Source organism: Octopus bimaculoides, chromosome 2, assembly GCF_001194135.2.
Source record: "Octopus bimaculoides isolate UCB-OBI-ISO-001 chromosome 2, ASM119413v2, whole genome shotgun sequence".
NCBI classification, from domain to species: Eukaryota; Metazoa; Mollusca; class Cephalopoda; order Octopoda; family Octopodidae; genus Octopus; species Octopus bimaculoides.
In genome coordinates, this window is record NC_068982.1 from 108415498 (window position 1) to 108431705 (window position 16208).

A 16208-nucleotide genomic window follows, 5' to 3' on the forward strand; every position below is an offset into this window, starting at 1 on the left:
TGTCTTCATTCCAAGGATACCTCTCATTTCAAATGATCTCCCCTTTCAGTTCAAGAGACTGCAGTTTCCGGTCAAACTTACCTTTGCAATGTCTATCAACAAAGCACAAGGTCAATCTCTAAAGGTGGTGGGACTTAACCTCCTTCAACCTTGCTTCTCACATGGTCAGCTGAATGCTGGATGTTCTAGAGTTGGAGATGAAAAGAACCTCTACATTCTCAGTGATAAACATGGCAAGACAGAAAACATAGTATATGAAGAAGCACTTACATGAATAGTATGTACATGACATATACAAAAGTGTAAAACCATTGAGTGTTAAAGTAAGTATTTCTATTACACTTTCCCTTTTCGACTGACATGCATCAATGTATATCTGTGTATATAACAGTAAAACAAAAACGTGGTATATTCGCTGTGTGAATTTTTTTTCATTTAAGCCCCATTTTAATTATCGTAAAAGTTTCCAAGTACCAATAAGCAACAATTTCATTCCCGGGTGGCTCTGCTAGTATATTATATATGATACATAGATGACTATTTTAATTTAATACTACCTCAATTGTATATACTGGATTTCTCTTCAGCTGGGCAGCAATTCACAACATCAGTGACTGCTTTAGTAACTGTTATCTATGTCAGAAGTGATGAATTCTCACCTAAGCATGTGGATGGCTGCAAGTAGGCTGTTATTGGGACAAATTTTTGTCTCTCTTTGATACTTATTGTGTTTTTGACACAGCACATCAAGGAAAGATATTATTTCAGCACAAAAACAAACATAACTGACCAACTGACAATGTGTATACATTGCATATGATACATAGATGGCTATTTTAATTTTAATACTGCCTCAATTGAGTATTCAGGATCAATATATCATAAATGATCCCAATAATATTTCAAAACAAACTTACTTCAGTAACTTACTTATCCAAACACCAACTGCAGGAATGAGTATATAGTTGTTTGGGAACCACTTGAATAAACCAGGTGGATCAGTAATGTTTCCACTGTTGTTTTTTAACATCAAATGAAACATGCTTGAGGAAACTTATGGTCAGACATTTCAGTTTGTGACCATCCTGTCTTTTTATGAGTATCTATGAGTACATTTTCTACTGGACTTTTTTCTTGATTTCAGCACATGATGTGGAAGACAACTGGAGTTTTCTATAGGACAACCTGCTGAGGGCCACTGACCAGATTTGTGGATGCTGCAAAGTCTCCTCTCAACCTTAGGTAACGCTTTGATGGAACAATTTAGTTGACAGAGCCATTAGGGAAAAGAAACAGGCATGGAAGGACTGGAAGAACAGTGGTAGCAGGGAATTGTATCAGGCTGCCAGAAGGGAAGCTAGGTCACAGGTTTATTTAGCCAGAGGGGAAGCAGATATGAAAAAATTTGCCAATGTTCTGCGCCGTGAGGACCAAAGATTTGAGGTGTTTCATGTTGCAAGCCAATGTGTAAGAGAGAATCATGATGTCGTAGGAGAGAAATGTGTCCGCATGGATGACAGCTCACTTGCATTTAATGAGGCTGCAAGGAGAGAAACTCGGTGACACCACTATGAAAGGTTGCTAAATGTAAGGAATGAATGGGAGAAAGAAAGTCTGCCGAATGTCAACCCAACAGAGGAACAGCTATCCAAATTGACAGTAACATGGTAGATAAAGCAATTAAGGGTATGAAGACATGTACAGGGATGCTGTCAGTAAGGTGAGGGTTGGCAACAAGTACTGTGAAAAATTCCGGGTTGGGGTCCACCTAGGATCAGTCCTCAGCCCCCTCTTATTCATCATAGTCCTCCAGACAATAACAGAGGAATTCAAGACAGGATGCCACTGGGAGCCTCTCGATGCTGATGACCTTGCTCTAATTGCTGAGTTACTATCAGAACTAGAGGAAAAGTTTCAGATGTGGAAGCAAGGACTAGAATCAAAGGGCCTTAGAGTCAACCTAGCAAAAACCAAAGTCCTAATAAGTAGGAAGGCAGACAAGCCACAAATCCCTTCAGGTAGATAGCCCTGCTCAATCTGTAGAAAAGGCGTAGGTAGAAACTCCATAAGATGTACCCAGTGTAAGCTATGGACACATAAGTGGGGCAGCAATATCAAAGGAAGGCTAACCAGGAAGATAGTTTTTGTATGTGGCAAATGTTCAGGAGAAATAGACACTGAAAATGTGCAGAAAACAGCTTCCATCACATTCCAGGGGAAAACTACTACGTGACCAAGTTAGTAGCAGGGGTGAATACTCTGAAAATGTAGCTGCTAGAATAAGAATATCCTGGGCAAAGCTCAGGAAGCTCCTACTTCTACTGGTGACAAAAGGCCTCTCGCTCAGAGTAAAAGGTAGACTGTATGGCGCATGTGTGTGAACAGCCATGCTACATGGCAGTGAAACATGGGCCATGACTGCTGAGGACATGCGTAAGCTTGCAAGGAATGAAGCCAGTATGTTACGCTGGATGTGTAATATCACTGTGCATACACGACAGAGTGTAAGCACCTTGAGAGAAAAGTTGGACTTAAGAAGCATCAGATGTGGTGTGCAAGAAAGACGACTCACTGGTATGGTCATGTGTTGCGAATGGATGAGGACAGCTGTATGAAACAGTGTCACACCCTAGCAGTAGAGAGAACCTGTGGAAGAGGTAGACCCAGGAAGACATGGGGTGAGGTGGTGAAGCATGACCTTCGAACATTGGGCCTCACCGAGGCAATGACAAGTGACCGAGACTTTTGGAGATATGCTGTGCTTGAGAAAACCCAGCAAGCCAAGTGAGACCATAACTGTGGCCTATGCCAGTGCAGCATAACCAGCTCAATTAAGAGTACCCTTCAATTGTTGGGCAATAAACTATGCTTGCAAAGACCTGTTGAGGCAAGTGAAATCATTGTCATGGCCGATGACAGCACCGCCTGATTGGCACCCTTGCCAGTGGCACATTAAAAGCATTATTCGAGCTTGATGGTTGCCAGTGCCAACTGACTGGATCCCATGCCAGTGGCACGTAATAAGCACCATTTGAGCATGATCATTGCCAGTGTCACCTGACTGGCTCCTGTGCTGGTGACACATAAAAAACACCATTCGAGCATGGTCGTTGCTAGTGCCGCCTAACTGGCTCCTGTGCTGGTGGCATGTAAATAGCACTATTTGAACATTGTCAATGCCAGTACCGCTTGACTGGCCCTCATGCCAGTGGCACATAAAAAGCACCCACTACACTCTCGGAGTGGTTGGTGTTAGGAAGGGCATCCAGATCAGATTGGAGCCTGGTGCAGCCTTCTGGCTCACCAGCCCTCAGTCAAACTGTCCAAACCATGCCAGCATGGAAAGCAGACATTAAACAATGATGCTGATGATTATAGTGGAAGAATTATTGCTATCAAAAGATCAGTAAATATGGATAAGATTAAGAAGATAATATGACTTATAAATAAAACATGATCTACCCTGAGAAGTAGTTCTGCCAAAATACAACCTACAGCCCAGGTATCAACACCAGTACTGTAGTTCCTGGCACCAAACAGTAATTCTGGACACCGGTACCATCTGAAACAAAAGAATATTAACAGTTGAACAAATAAAAAAAACATTATTCATGAAAAGAAAATTATAAACAGAATTTATAAGAGAAAACAAAACCAGAAAAACATTACATTTTGCAGTGTTATAGCAATCATGTTAGCAGTTGTTGATTGACCCTGCAAGCCAGCTCTGACCAAACAAACCCATAATGGTCAATGGCATTCTAACTATGACTAACTCGTCTCTTTTTCAGACAATCTATCAAAAACCACCTCAAGATATCTGTTAGATTTTAAAACAGAATCTCTCTCTCTCCCCTACCCCAACTTACCCTTTATCTACTCCACCCACCATCGTATTTTTCACCTATCCACATCTTTATTACACTGCTGAACTCCTTTGGTACTAGGATGCTTCACAGAATTATGGGTTATGTAAAAAGCATCCAGTCCACATACCAACAAATGGTAGATGCAGCGGTGCACTACAATGGCACATGCCATCATACCCAACATGTTGCTTTCCACCTTTTCTATACCACCACCTAACATCTCATTTCTAAGCCACTTCTTTTGTGCTCACCATCCCAACAAACTTGCATTTACCATCAACCACATTTCCACCCTTGTTCACCATTCACTACATTCATCTCCACCTCCATGTCACTTTCTCTTCACAAACTTAACCGCCACCCTTCTTGATCTTCTGTTCCTATTCTCTCTTCTACTCATTTTCTTGTACCTTGAGAAAACACCCTGATATTTCATCATTACCATGTTTATCTATCTTCCCAGCTACTCCCACCCACCTTTATATAATACAAGATAGCCATGTATCTTCTCTACAGCAAGACTCCTATTCTTGTCTCTCTATCATACTTTAACCTCTCAAAACTTAGCATAAAGCAATCTCCCTTTTTACAACACCCTCACTCATTTGAAGGGGACTCTTTTTTTATCCTGCAAGTTACTTAGTTACTTCACTAGTGCCGGTGAACATCTGTAGGAAATGAGACAGCGGTAGTTCAGATGAGGAACAATAAGGAAAAGTATTAGGCCTGAGACCTTAGAGGCAAAACTTTGCAAGGATGAGATGAGATAAATGGATTTAACTGGAGACAGCCTGCGACTAGATAGTTCAGAGAAGTAAGTAGTGGTAAAAAAAGGCAGACGCAAAACACACATACCTACAAGCTAGTAGTTGAATCTTTACAAACCAGGAAGAGAGAGAGAGAGAGAGAGAGAGAGAGAGAGAGAGAGACAGAGAGACAGAAAGAGAAAAAGAGAGAGAGAGAGAGAAAAAGAGAGAGAAAAAGAGAGAGAGAGAGAGAGAAAAAGAGAGAGAGAGAGAGAAAAAGAGAGAGAGAGAGAGAGAGAAAAAGAGAGAGAGAGAGAGAGAGAAATACTTAGACAGGCATGGATAACCTTTTACTAAAATTGGCTCATCATTAGGTGAGCTGCACCACTAAAAAAAAATTCAGGTAATTTATCATTAGGCATGTATGCTATTCAGAAAGTCTTGTGGATTGCAGTTTCTCCATGACTAGTCTAAGCTATCTTGAGCAATGAAGAAGACTCTGTCAACATTTCTGTTTAAATAAAATGTTATCCATACTAACCTTGTAACAACTTGATGTGTATAGATTCGATTGGGCGATCCATAAAATTTAGCCAGACCAAAATCTCCAAGTTTTAGAACTCCTTCATCATTAATTAGTAAATTATTGGGCTTCAGATCCTAAGAACAAAAAAAAAAAAAACATTATTTTTAATGACCAATTTGGTTTAATATCTTTGTTTTTGCTTTTCACAGAAAATTATTTTACATCATCAAAAAATATTACATTACATCCATCCCTTTGCATCAGGAAATTTTTCTCAAAAGCTGATTGAGCTACTCATTTCAAGCATTCTATAATATACAATTTTCAAAACTTTACGCACCCACAGTGTATCATTTGTGTGCATCACCTAATTATACAAATCCAGTTGAGGTTTCAGATAACTTTAATGATGAGAGTAGGAGTTGAGATGATGAATATGTAAATTAAGCATTAAACTAATTTATGAGATTACTACAAGACAGAAGCTCAGGTTTGGTACCATACTTCACAAACTTAAAATCTGTCACCATACCTTTCCAAACAAATATGCAAATAAATATTTACATTTCATAATTAAGGATCATAAAATGTCATAAGAAATAAACAAAAAGAATCAGCAGAGAGGAAAAAGAAATCGCAAGTAACTTACTCTGTGCAAAATCCAGTGTGCATGAAGGTAGTTAAGGCCTTCTAAGGTCTGTAGAATATATGATTTGATGTGAGATGGTGTTAACACAATGCTGGAGTCCTTGATGATTATCTGAAATTGAAACAAATCAAAGGAAAGTTTAAAAGACAAGACAATATTTGCTTCTCATTAAGGTATAAGGCCAGCAATTTTGAGAGGAAGTGTTTAGTTAATGACCCCTGTAATCAATTGGTGCTTTATTTTATTGACTTTGAAAGCAAAGTTGACCTCAGTATGATTTTAACTCAGAACATACAATGCAAGAAAAAATGCTGCAAAGCATTTTGTCCAATGCTCGAACAGTTCTGGCACTCATCATCATCATCACTACCATCATTTAATGTCCCTTTATCTATACTGGCATGAATTGGACAGTTCAATAAGAACAGATGAGCCAAAATGCATTGTCAGCTTCTATGTCTGCTTTGGCACAGTTCTAGAGCAAGATACCCTTCTTAATGCCAACCACTTGACAGAGTGTACTGGGTGCTTTTTACATGACACCAGCACCAGTGAGATTGCCAAATACCAGCTAGATAAGACCCCCTTAACTGAGTGGGGTATAGACTGGAGAAAGAAACTGATAGAGGAAGAGGAGCAAGTGTCTTGCTGAAGAAGTGACTACATGGCTTTCCCACCTAGAAAGTGAGAGAGAAGATATGTGAAGTCTAGGTACAATGTGAACATGAGACAGAATAGGAAATGCACTGAGAGAAAATAGTGGGACAGATGATTAGAGATAGGAATGAGTTGAATGCAGAGGATATCAGTTCAGTATAGCAGGAAGTCAAGAAAATAGATGAGTTATGGGGGAAGGCTTGACACAGCTTCAGTTTTGCTGAGATGGATGGGTCTTCTCAAGCACAGAATAACACCATTCATCTCATTTCCTCATCATATCCTCTGAGAGGCTCAACATCTTGAGGTCAGTCTTCACCACTTCATCCCATGTCTCCCAAGGTCTACCTCTTCCACATGTTCTTTCCAGGTTTAGTGATTGGCACTTCTATCTACTGCTATCCTCATTCATCCATATCACATGACTATAACAGTGGAATCTTCTCTACTGCATCTGATGCCTCTTTTGCCTAGTTTTTCTGTGCTTTGTCATACATGCACACTGACATTGCACATCTATCGAAGCATACTTATTTCATTTCTTTCAAGTTTCCACATGTCCTTTGCATTCACAGCCCAAGTTTCATGGTCATGTAGCATTGCTGTTCATACACAGGCATCATACAATCTACCTTTCATTCTGAGAGAGAGAGACCTTTTGTTACTAATAGGAGTAAAAATTTTCTGAACATTCTTCAGCCAATTTGTATTCTAGCAACTATACTTTCAAAGCATCATCCTCCATTGCTAATAATAATGATTTCATTTATCAGCCAGAAGGCCCCAAGATGTTGAGGACAAGTGGTGGGGGGATCCATCATCAGCAAAATAATAAAAGCACATTGATAAGCATAATAAATACCACTAACAGTATACAGTAGCAAAATAAGAAGAAGAAAGGATCCCAAAACTGAGTGGATTATAAGGAGATTAGGGTCACTTCATATGCAAACCTGGATTACCTTAACACACCAAATACAAGTATTTTTCCCAACTCTTGCCACAAATTTACAGCTGCATAATTACACAAAAAAAACTACAATAAGAAACCAAAAAAAAATCTGTTTTCTGATTTTATGGAAGCCAGTAAATACAAAATAGAAGTGAAATGATAGACAGTTGAGAGGAAAAAGGAAAAACAACAGAAATTGTGAACTCAAATCTATTGTCTATATAACACAATAGCCCTTTGGCATTTAACTGGCTATATCCAGCCATAATATTCTGCCTGCTTTATGTTCAAACTGGCCAGATACGGCCTCTCACACCAACCCTACAATATTATTCTAAAAATAACCACTCACACTGAAATCTTGAAGCTGCAAGATAATGACTTAGTAATTCAAAGCAATGTGAATAAATAAGCATTACTTTTGACAGAATAATCTGAATGCAAAAAGGTTAAAAACATGAATGGAATGCAATCATACAATCTTCCAGGTCCTCTATGAGGAAAGTTTGTACAAGTCTGATCTACTTCTTAGATCTGTTTCTGCTTCCACCACCACCACCAGCTCATAACACATTCTCAAACATCTTACACGTCAAGTGACCATACTATAACTATGCTTCCCTGCATACAACAACCGCTTTCTCAATTTAAGATTTCTGCCTACAGCATCAAGTTTCACAGCTGCATACTATAACAGTTTGGCACATGCTTTATGAAAGTTCTCTCCACTATCATAATTTAATTGCTAATCAGTCATTCCATCAGAATTCACAGTTGGTTTTTATTCTAAAAATAAATAGCATCAAAATCCTTAATATAATAATAAAATATAATCAATGGAACTTACTTCAAGGTCTGTTTCCATGAAATCAAACACAAGACTAACATTTGATTTGTGTCCAAAAACATTTAGCAGCTGGAACAAAAATAAGCAATAAATGATTAAGTTACTGAATTCCTGGTCCATAAACATTAGATTAAGATCAATGCTAGATTAGTAGTTTCATTTGTTTTTTAATTTTAAGATTCGACAATTCCTTAAATATTGCTAATAATGATGAAAAGTAGATGGCCTAGAATCAGGAATGTTATACCAGGAAAATTTCTTGAATCACAGAGAAATTTTCTTAAAAAGATATCAATTTAAGATCACAATTTGACTACTGATTATTTCAAAATATATAATTCCAGTAAAGTTAACTAATATTTATCACTGCTTTCAACTAAGTTTTTTACATAACAAATTTGCAGAGAATTAAATAGCTATCACCATATTAATTCATGTATAATATGCACTCATGTATAAGGTGCACCCTTAATTAATCTCAGAAAAAGGCCTCTAGTATATATATACAAAAAGAAAATTTAAAAGTGACCTTACAACTGGTGCAGTTCATGCACCTGCTGTAAAGTCAACATTGTGAAAATCATAGTCATGACTTTTCATGAAAAAAATGTGTGCCATATATTGAAAAATACAGTAAATAACATTTAATGAAATATTAAATATAAAACAATTTGAATAGATATGGTTATCTCAGTTTTAAAGAACAAATGATAGACAGTATAACTTACACCAATAATATTAGGATGACTGATTTCTTGGAGCAATTTGATTTCTCGTAAAGCAGTCCGATTTATTCCATCAGCTGCTTCAGCTCTGGTGCCAATTTTAATCTAAAAGAGCATGAAAAAAAGAAATTCAGATACAATGATAACAGTCAGTTTAAATAAATATTTTATATAAAAAAAGAAGAGTGGTAACTGGGTGGTTAGTTAAAAGTTGAAACCCTATTGTTGGTCTTGCATCATAACCCTTAGCATACTGTGTTTCTCTGCCTAGTCAATAATAATGATAGCAGTGTATATACATCTGAAAGTATGGTAGTAGAAAGTTGACTTCTGAGGAAAGTTAACAGACAATTCTGTTCAACAATCCTATGCAAACAGGGGAACTAGTGACAAATAGTAAGTACTAAGAAAAGATATGATGTACATAAGGTAAATTTGAACAGTTTTACGAAATATGTCATGTTTAAAGAAACATTTATTATTTTTATATATAGTATAATAATTATGACAGTCAGAAATAATGTAGAACTGTATTAGCACCATGCTTCAAATGTTTTTTTAGAGTTGACTCACTAGGATCAATAAAATAATATCAATATTTGTAGGAAATCAAAACTCACCTTCACTCTTTCTTTAAAAAAAAAAAGAAGTGATTGTTGGGTTAATTACTTAAAAATATAGCATGAGCATCATAAATGGATGATATAGAAAGAATACATAAAAAAACACACTTTATAATAGCAACTGAAGGACTATAAAGTTCTGCAGACAAAATGTCCAAATCGTGAGTGAATGCTTTGGACGGTTAGACAGATCTGAGGACTGCATCATGCTCTGATGTCTGCTTTGGGATCTTCCTATGACTGAATACCATTCTTAATGCCAACCACTTTGAAACATGTACTAGATTTCTTTCTTGTGACACCAGGACTAGTGAGGCAGCCATACAGCTTGCAAGACTAAGATCCCCTTCTAGCTCCAGTAAAGAAGGAAGTGGCTTTATGCTAGAAGACAGGGGTTAAATTTTGAGAGAAGGTACTCATACAGAATGGATTTCTTGCTGTAAAGGAGCTGCATAGCTACTCACTTTATAGAAGAGAGTGTGGGAGTGAAAGAGGTGGAGCTGATAAAGATAAGGTGTCACAGTAAACCTCAAGGTATGAGGCAAGTGGAATTTGGAGCAGGAGAACTGGAGGTGTAGATGAATAGAGGTTGCAAGAGTGTATGGGAAAGTGAAAGATGGTTAGAGATGATGAAAATAAATTTTTTAAATTATAAATTACTATAATAAAAATGTAACATTTATTTTGGAGGCTGTAAATGAAAAATATTACCTTTTTAACAGCAACAATTCTGTCATCTACAAGGTCTTTGGCTTTGTATACTGTAGCAAACTGAAATAAAATGTAAGTGAACAATTTTGAGGCAGTCTGTGAATGAGTGTAAGCTGATAAGGCATTTTTCATATACTAAACTCATAGGGAAACATAAATATCATATCTCATTTCATATCCCCATCAACACCATCATTACTTTTACATTCAGATTTCTACGATGTCATGAGTTGGATGGATCTTCTCTAATATAGCATCTGATAATTTGTTGTAATCCTTTATTATCTCTTTCATTCAGCTTCTTAAGATCAGCTTTCACTACTTCTTCCCATATTTCCCTAAGTTTTCATCTTCCAATTGGATCACTTGGCATATCTTTCTTTCAGTTGCTATTCCTCCATATGCATCACAGTCTTCTCTCTTACTTCCTACATCTAATTCCTCTTATACACAGTCTTTTTCTCTCAGCTCATTTGCACACTGTCATTTATTGAAACTAACATTACACATCACACAGAGTATGCTTGCATCATTTCTTCCCAGCATCACTCATTATCTGCATTCAGTGTCCATGTTTTGTTGCCATGCAACATCACACTTCATACAATCTTTCCTTCACTAGGAGAAACTCCTAGTAATCATATATTAGCTTTCTGAATGTTTTCAGGGAATTAATAATTTCAGTTTTGTGTCTATATAAGAATTAAATAAAACAAAGTAGGAGTAAGTAGTGGATCTGCTTAAAATGGAGAAAAGTGACATGTAGAGAAGTACCAATCTTAGATTTATAATAAATTCAGTTGGATCAGCTACAAGATTTATTAGTAAAACTAGAAAAGAGGAATTTAAATCAAAGCTAGATACAATATTGATCTTCTGATTTCATATCATTCTGAAACAACTTTGCTTTTTATTCCTCAGTTTGTGCTAAAATAAGTAATACAACAATCGTAAGAAGTAATAGTTCGTAACAATCATACATAGAGCATATTAAAAGAAATTAAATAATACTATATGCTGTGGTTTGCAGTCTATTGTCCAAGAACACACACTCGAAGTATTGAAGACCGTATGCACAAAACCACTAAATATTGAAAAGAATATACAGCTCATAATAATCAAATATCTGTCACAGCTTGAGCATGATATGTAACAAAGTTTATTTTAATGTTTAGAGGGTGAAATATATAACTGATTATATCATCTGGGAGACAAAAAAATGATATAAGTAGAGATCCCATCAATCGATTCAGTCATGTCAAATTGTTTAGTTGTTGGGTGGTTGTAAGGTAGTTGTATCGTCCATGTTAGTTTCTCTTCAAAATGTTGTACGCACCTGTTCCATACGGAGTTACATTCACGACGGAGTAGTTCTTTTAATTGTTTCATTTCTTGATTATTAAGTAAGTTCTTCACTTTAGCGAGAGCTTTTTTTTAGAAATGTAGTCTTAAAAGTTAAATGTTAACAAGGGAGATCACCAAGAAATTACCAACAGCAATTTATCAGCTACAATAGTTATTTAATCCCACATCAAGTCTGTTCTATCGTATCTATAATTTAATCCGCGGCCAGTCCATCTTTTTCCGATGAGCAGGGAACCCAGGTCACAATATTTAAAGAGTCCTTTTTTTAAAGGGGTAAAGTGTAATTCGAGGGAAATTTGGCAGCTATTTCAAGCAGTCTAGTATCACGTAGAGGTTGTGGTTATCATCAAATGAGGGGTTTGTTTTAGCCTTAGCTTCGAACCTTAAGATAAAATTTACGTATCAGTGCTTTTACTTGAATAGACAAACAATTTTGGCATGTACCATTCATTAAAAACGTTCTAAAAGGAGGCGAGCTGGCAGAATCGTTAGGACGTCGGATAAAAATACTTAGCGGCATTTTTTCCGGCTCATCCTAATGTAACAGATAAAATAAAAGTACCAGTCAAGTATTAGGGTCAATGTAATCGACTGGTCCCTTCCCATCAAAATTGCTGGCATTGTGCCAGAATTTGAAAGAATTAAAAAGGTTCTTAGAAGAATTGGTAGATGTATGAAAAAGGATTTCAGGGGGAAAATTACATGTGCTAAGAACCGGATAAATAAAAGTTTACTAATCAAACTAGCTAAAAGTAAAAACTATAAAATATCAAATAAATTATTTAAGAAATAAAGATTAATTTTTGTTTAATGAGATGATTCATACATAAGTGAACTCATGGTGATTTTCTTCTAATATGAAAAAAAGTTTCATTACTTAGTATATAAAAATTGTCAGAGAAAGTTAATGATGGTGAGTACCACAAATAATTAGAATGAGAATTTTATAATATAGGAAGATAGTGGAACTGTGATGTAAACAGTGATAAATTGAAATAGCACGTTGTTTTATGGCAAAAACAGAAATTAGAAGAAAAGGTAAATAATGTATCCCGTTATGAAATGCTTCGTGGGACTTCACTGCAATAAATTAAGACTAGAAAACCCCCAAAAAACAAAGAATATATTACTTGTCCTTCTCCTAAGAACTCTATTTTTTCATACCGGCGCTGTTTCTCCACCATCTCGAACTGCCTTACCAATGTCGAGTGCCTCTGACTTTCTCTCTCCAGTTCGTAACTTTCTACTTCCGGAAATCATTGTTTATCTCGATTTATTCTCCAACCACTTGAAAATTTTTAATTCTTATTAAGAAATATATTTGTTCTACATGTGGCCCTCATATGAACGGGTTTCGATGTTTAAGAACAACAATTCCTTTGTTATGGAAATATCAAAGGAATGTGCTTCATTATCCACTGCTCAACCAACGCACTCCGTTGTTGATCAATAATAGCGGAATGGCTAGCAGCATGCTGGATGTTGTCAATGAACGAATAGTATGGGTAGATCTTGAGGTATTTATTCTTTCCAAAGATATTTATATATATATATCTCCCGCTTTATATATATTGACCAGATGAAGTTAGCATTCATATATTTGATAGTTATAAAGTTGGGAGTTCGGTAGGTATAAATGTGACCCTTAAAAGTATTTACTTTGTCAAAAGTTGTTTTACCGGTTAAAATACAAGAGTGTTTTTATGGATTAAAGTGAAGGTTTTATGAATTTTTAAAAATGTAAATGATAAACGAATGTAATATCTTTAAATGGTTGTTCAAACCTATCATTAAGAAAGGCGTAACACCACATAAATTCACTGACATAAGTATCTAATTGGGTGCGATGAGTTCGAGTGTCTCGTTTCTTTTCTTTTATTTGCACAATTCCATAACATGTCAACTGACACTCAAATGCTTTCATCAAAGTTTTGAAACTAGTCTTCAGTTTGCTGATACGAGACGGTATCAGGTTCCAGTACTAGTTATGTTTAATTTTAAAAAATAACTTATTTACCCAAGTTTTAACATAATCTCCTCCGAAATAGTCACCCTGCACAGCAACACACCGGTTCCAGCTACTTTTGGAATCCGGCCTGGAAGTCGTTTTCTGTAAGCGAATCGAGGACCTTCTGCGATTCGCTCTGGATCTCGACAACGGTGTTAAAACAGCGATTTTTGAGCTGCATTCTCATCTCGGAGAAGAAATGGAAGTCCACGTGTGCTAAATCTGGCGAATAGGACATGTGCGGAAACGATATCATGTTGTTTTGGGCAAGAAACTCACGAGTGAGGAGAGCTCAGTGAAGAATTCCTTCTTCGTGCTCCACAGATCCGAATGTCCTCCCTCAAACGTTTCAAAATGTCGCAGTAGAATTCTCGATTGACGATCTGCACTTTGGGGACGAATTCTTGATGCGCAATACCATATTTCTAGAGGTGACTCTCGGGGCAGATTTTCCAGGGACGGCCTTCCGCTTTTAAAGCGTCCGTGCCTCTCGAAATATTGCATACGACCCATTGCCTCATCGCCGTATTCAATGCAGACATGTAACTAGCTGACTGTAAAGATACTCAAGAGATTAAATTCATGAATAACTCAGATAGTTATTTATGAGTAATGGAGACATTTGGTTATCCAACTGACAATTATAGAGGTGTTTGTATTGAAATTGAAATAGCTATAGTTGAAACAAACCACTGTATAAATTTAGAGTTTTCTCTTTAGAAATAAAGGGTACCTTTCAGTTGTGTTCTACCTTTTAAGTAAGTAGCCATTGCACACAGAAGAAATACAACTCTTTTCTCTCTAGATCAGTGGTTCCCAACTGTGGTCCACAGACACCTGGTGGTCTGCAAAGGTAATACTGGGGTCTGTGAACTAAGTTCAAAATTTCATGTATATTAAAAGGGGTCTGTGGGAAAACTCGTTTAAATATAAGGGGTCCTTGGTTGTGAACCACTGCTCTAGATACTGCAAACCATCTGTACCAAAGCTTCATTAACATACAGCATCACATATACTCCAGAGAAACCCCTTTGTTAACAAACAACTACTACCTGAACTTCTACAAATGTCAAGCTATTGCAACTCTTATTATAATCTATTTAATCTCAAATTGAATTGTGTTAAGAGAACTTCCTTAATTATACAGACTGTATAACTAATTCATTAACAGTTAATCTTCATTGAGTATACTGTTAATTATAGAATTCTGAAACATGTCAACTCGTTCAAACTTTGGGTCTCCTACTTTATCTTGTATAATGAATGGAAGAAAATAAATAACTATTCAGCTTTGTTTAGCAGTTTTGATAATGATATGAAAACTTTTTTTGAACTGTTTACTCGCTTAATCATATTCTGAAAATAGACAATTTCAAAATTCTGTTGGCATCTGCTAACCAGTCATTGTTCATCACTGTATATGATATTTGCAATTGGCTACAAAAGGTCAATCCTCATCGGATCATCCTCATAGTTATTTATTGAGTATTCTGTGGTCTCAGATTGCCTTTATTCAATTAAGGATGTCAACTCTTTTGAGTTTCTTGCTTTTCTGAGTTTTTTGGTCTTCCTGAAAGAGGCTAAAATGCTTATCTAAATACATTTTGAGCTCAGAACATATGGAGCTAGATTAGATACCAAAAGTAATCCTGATAGATATTTCAACAGTTCCAGCAATCCACAGCCCTACAACAGTACTTTATTTCTCAACCTGAAAATATGAAAGGCAAAGTTGACTTTGGCAAGATTTGAAATCAGGGTGCATAGAGCCAGAACAAATACCCACAAAAGCATTTAATCTGATGCTCTTAACAACTCTGCCAGTTCATTGTCTTAAAATGGTACAAAAATAAAATATGGATGATATTTCAACTCTTGGAAGACTTTCTTCAAAGGTCATTAAAAAAGGAACATAAAAAAATTGTTTCTCCTTCATTTGCTAGTGTAGCTTTGAAGTTGTTACCAGTCTCAAAAATATCAGACACTTTCCTTTTATATAAGTACAGTATAATAGTTGATTTAAAGATCAAAGAAGCAAAGAACTTTCCATAAATAATTAATGTTGTACTTGTTCTCCTTTATTAAATTATTACATTCTTTCTTCATTGGCAGATGACTGGGCTTGATATAGAGACAGATAAGATTATTGAGATAGCTTGTGTTATCACTGATAGTCAACTGAACATAATAGCTGAGGTAAGAAGACTATTCAATATATATATATATATATATATACATACACATATATATATACATACATACACATATTTACTACATGTTTCTAAATAAAATGTCTTGAACCCAAATATTTTTAATATGTATGCTTATAATCAAAAATTTTATCTCTATATTAACCATAATATCAATTAAATCATTATATCAATTAAAGATTTTTTGAATGAAACTTGCATGCATATATATATATTTCTTTGACAATATAAAAATAGATAATAAACATGATACAAAACAATAAAAAAATTTTATTTGAGAAGATTTATAAAAATCCAAGTAAAGTTTTTTTAAAGAAGAG

At 35.9% G+C, this 16208-nt stretch overlaps 2 protein-coding genes across 5 annotated transcripts in view; one reads left to right on the forward strand and one right to left on the reverse strand.

Moving 5' to 3' along the window:
• Window positions 1–12917, reverse strand: part of LOC106883163 (cyclin-dependent kinase 7) — a 20349-nt gene extending 7432 nt beyond the window's left edge. Inside the window, exons 1-7 of one of the 2 annotated variants that reach the window (XM_052978592.1) lie at window positions 12801–12917; window positions 10306–10365; window positions 8975–9076; window positions 8247–8315; window positions 5791–5901; window positions 5157–5275; window positions 3463–3562 (exon numbers count right to left, since the gene is read on the reverse strand). In XM_052978592.1, the coding sequence (XP_052834552.1) occupies window positions 3463–3562; window positions 5157–5275; window positions 5791–5901; window positions 8247–8315; window positions 8975–9076; window positions 10306–10365; window positions 12801–12854 (615 nt within the window). In that variant the 5' untranslated portion in view covers window positions 12855–12917. Of the gene's footprint in view, window positions 1–3462; window positions 3563–5156; window positions 5276–5790; window positions 5902–8246; window positions 8316–8974; window positions 9077–10305; window positions 10366–11641; window positions 11782–12800 lie in introns of those variants that run through there. The other variant, XM_052978593.1, reaches the window with a different exon arrangement.
• LOC106883164 (oligoribonuclease, mitochondrial) overlaps window positions 12916–16208 on the forward strand; it is an 11613-nt gene continuing 8320 nt past the window's right edge. For all 3 annotated transcript variants that reach the window (XM_014934080.2, XM_014934081.2, XM_014934082.2), the window contains exons 1-2: window positions 12916–13187; window positions 15791–15874. In XM_014934080.2, the coding sequence (XP_014789566.1) occupies window positions 13014–13187; window positions 15791–15874 (258 nt within the window). In that variant the 5' untranslated portion in view covers window positions 12916–13013. The remainder of the gene's footprint in view (window positions 13188–15790; window positions 15875–16208) is intronic.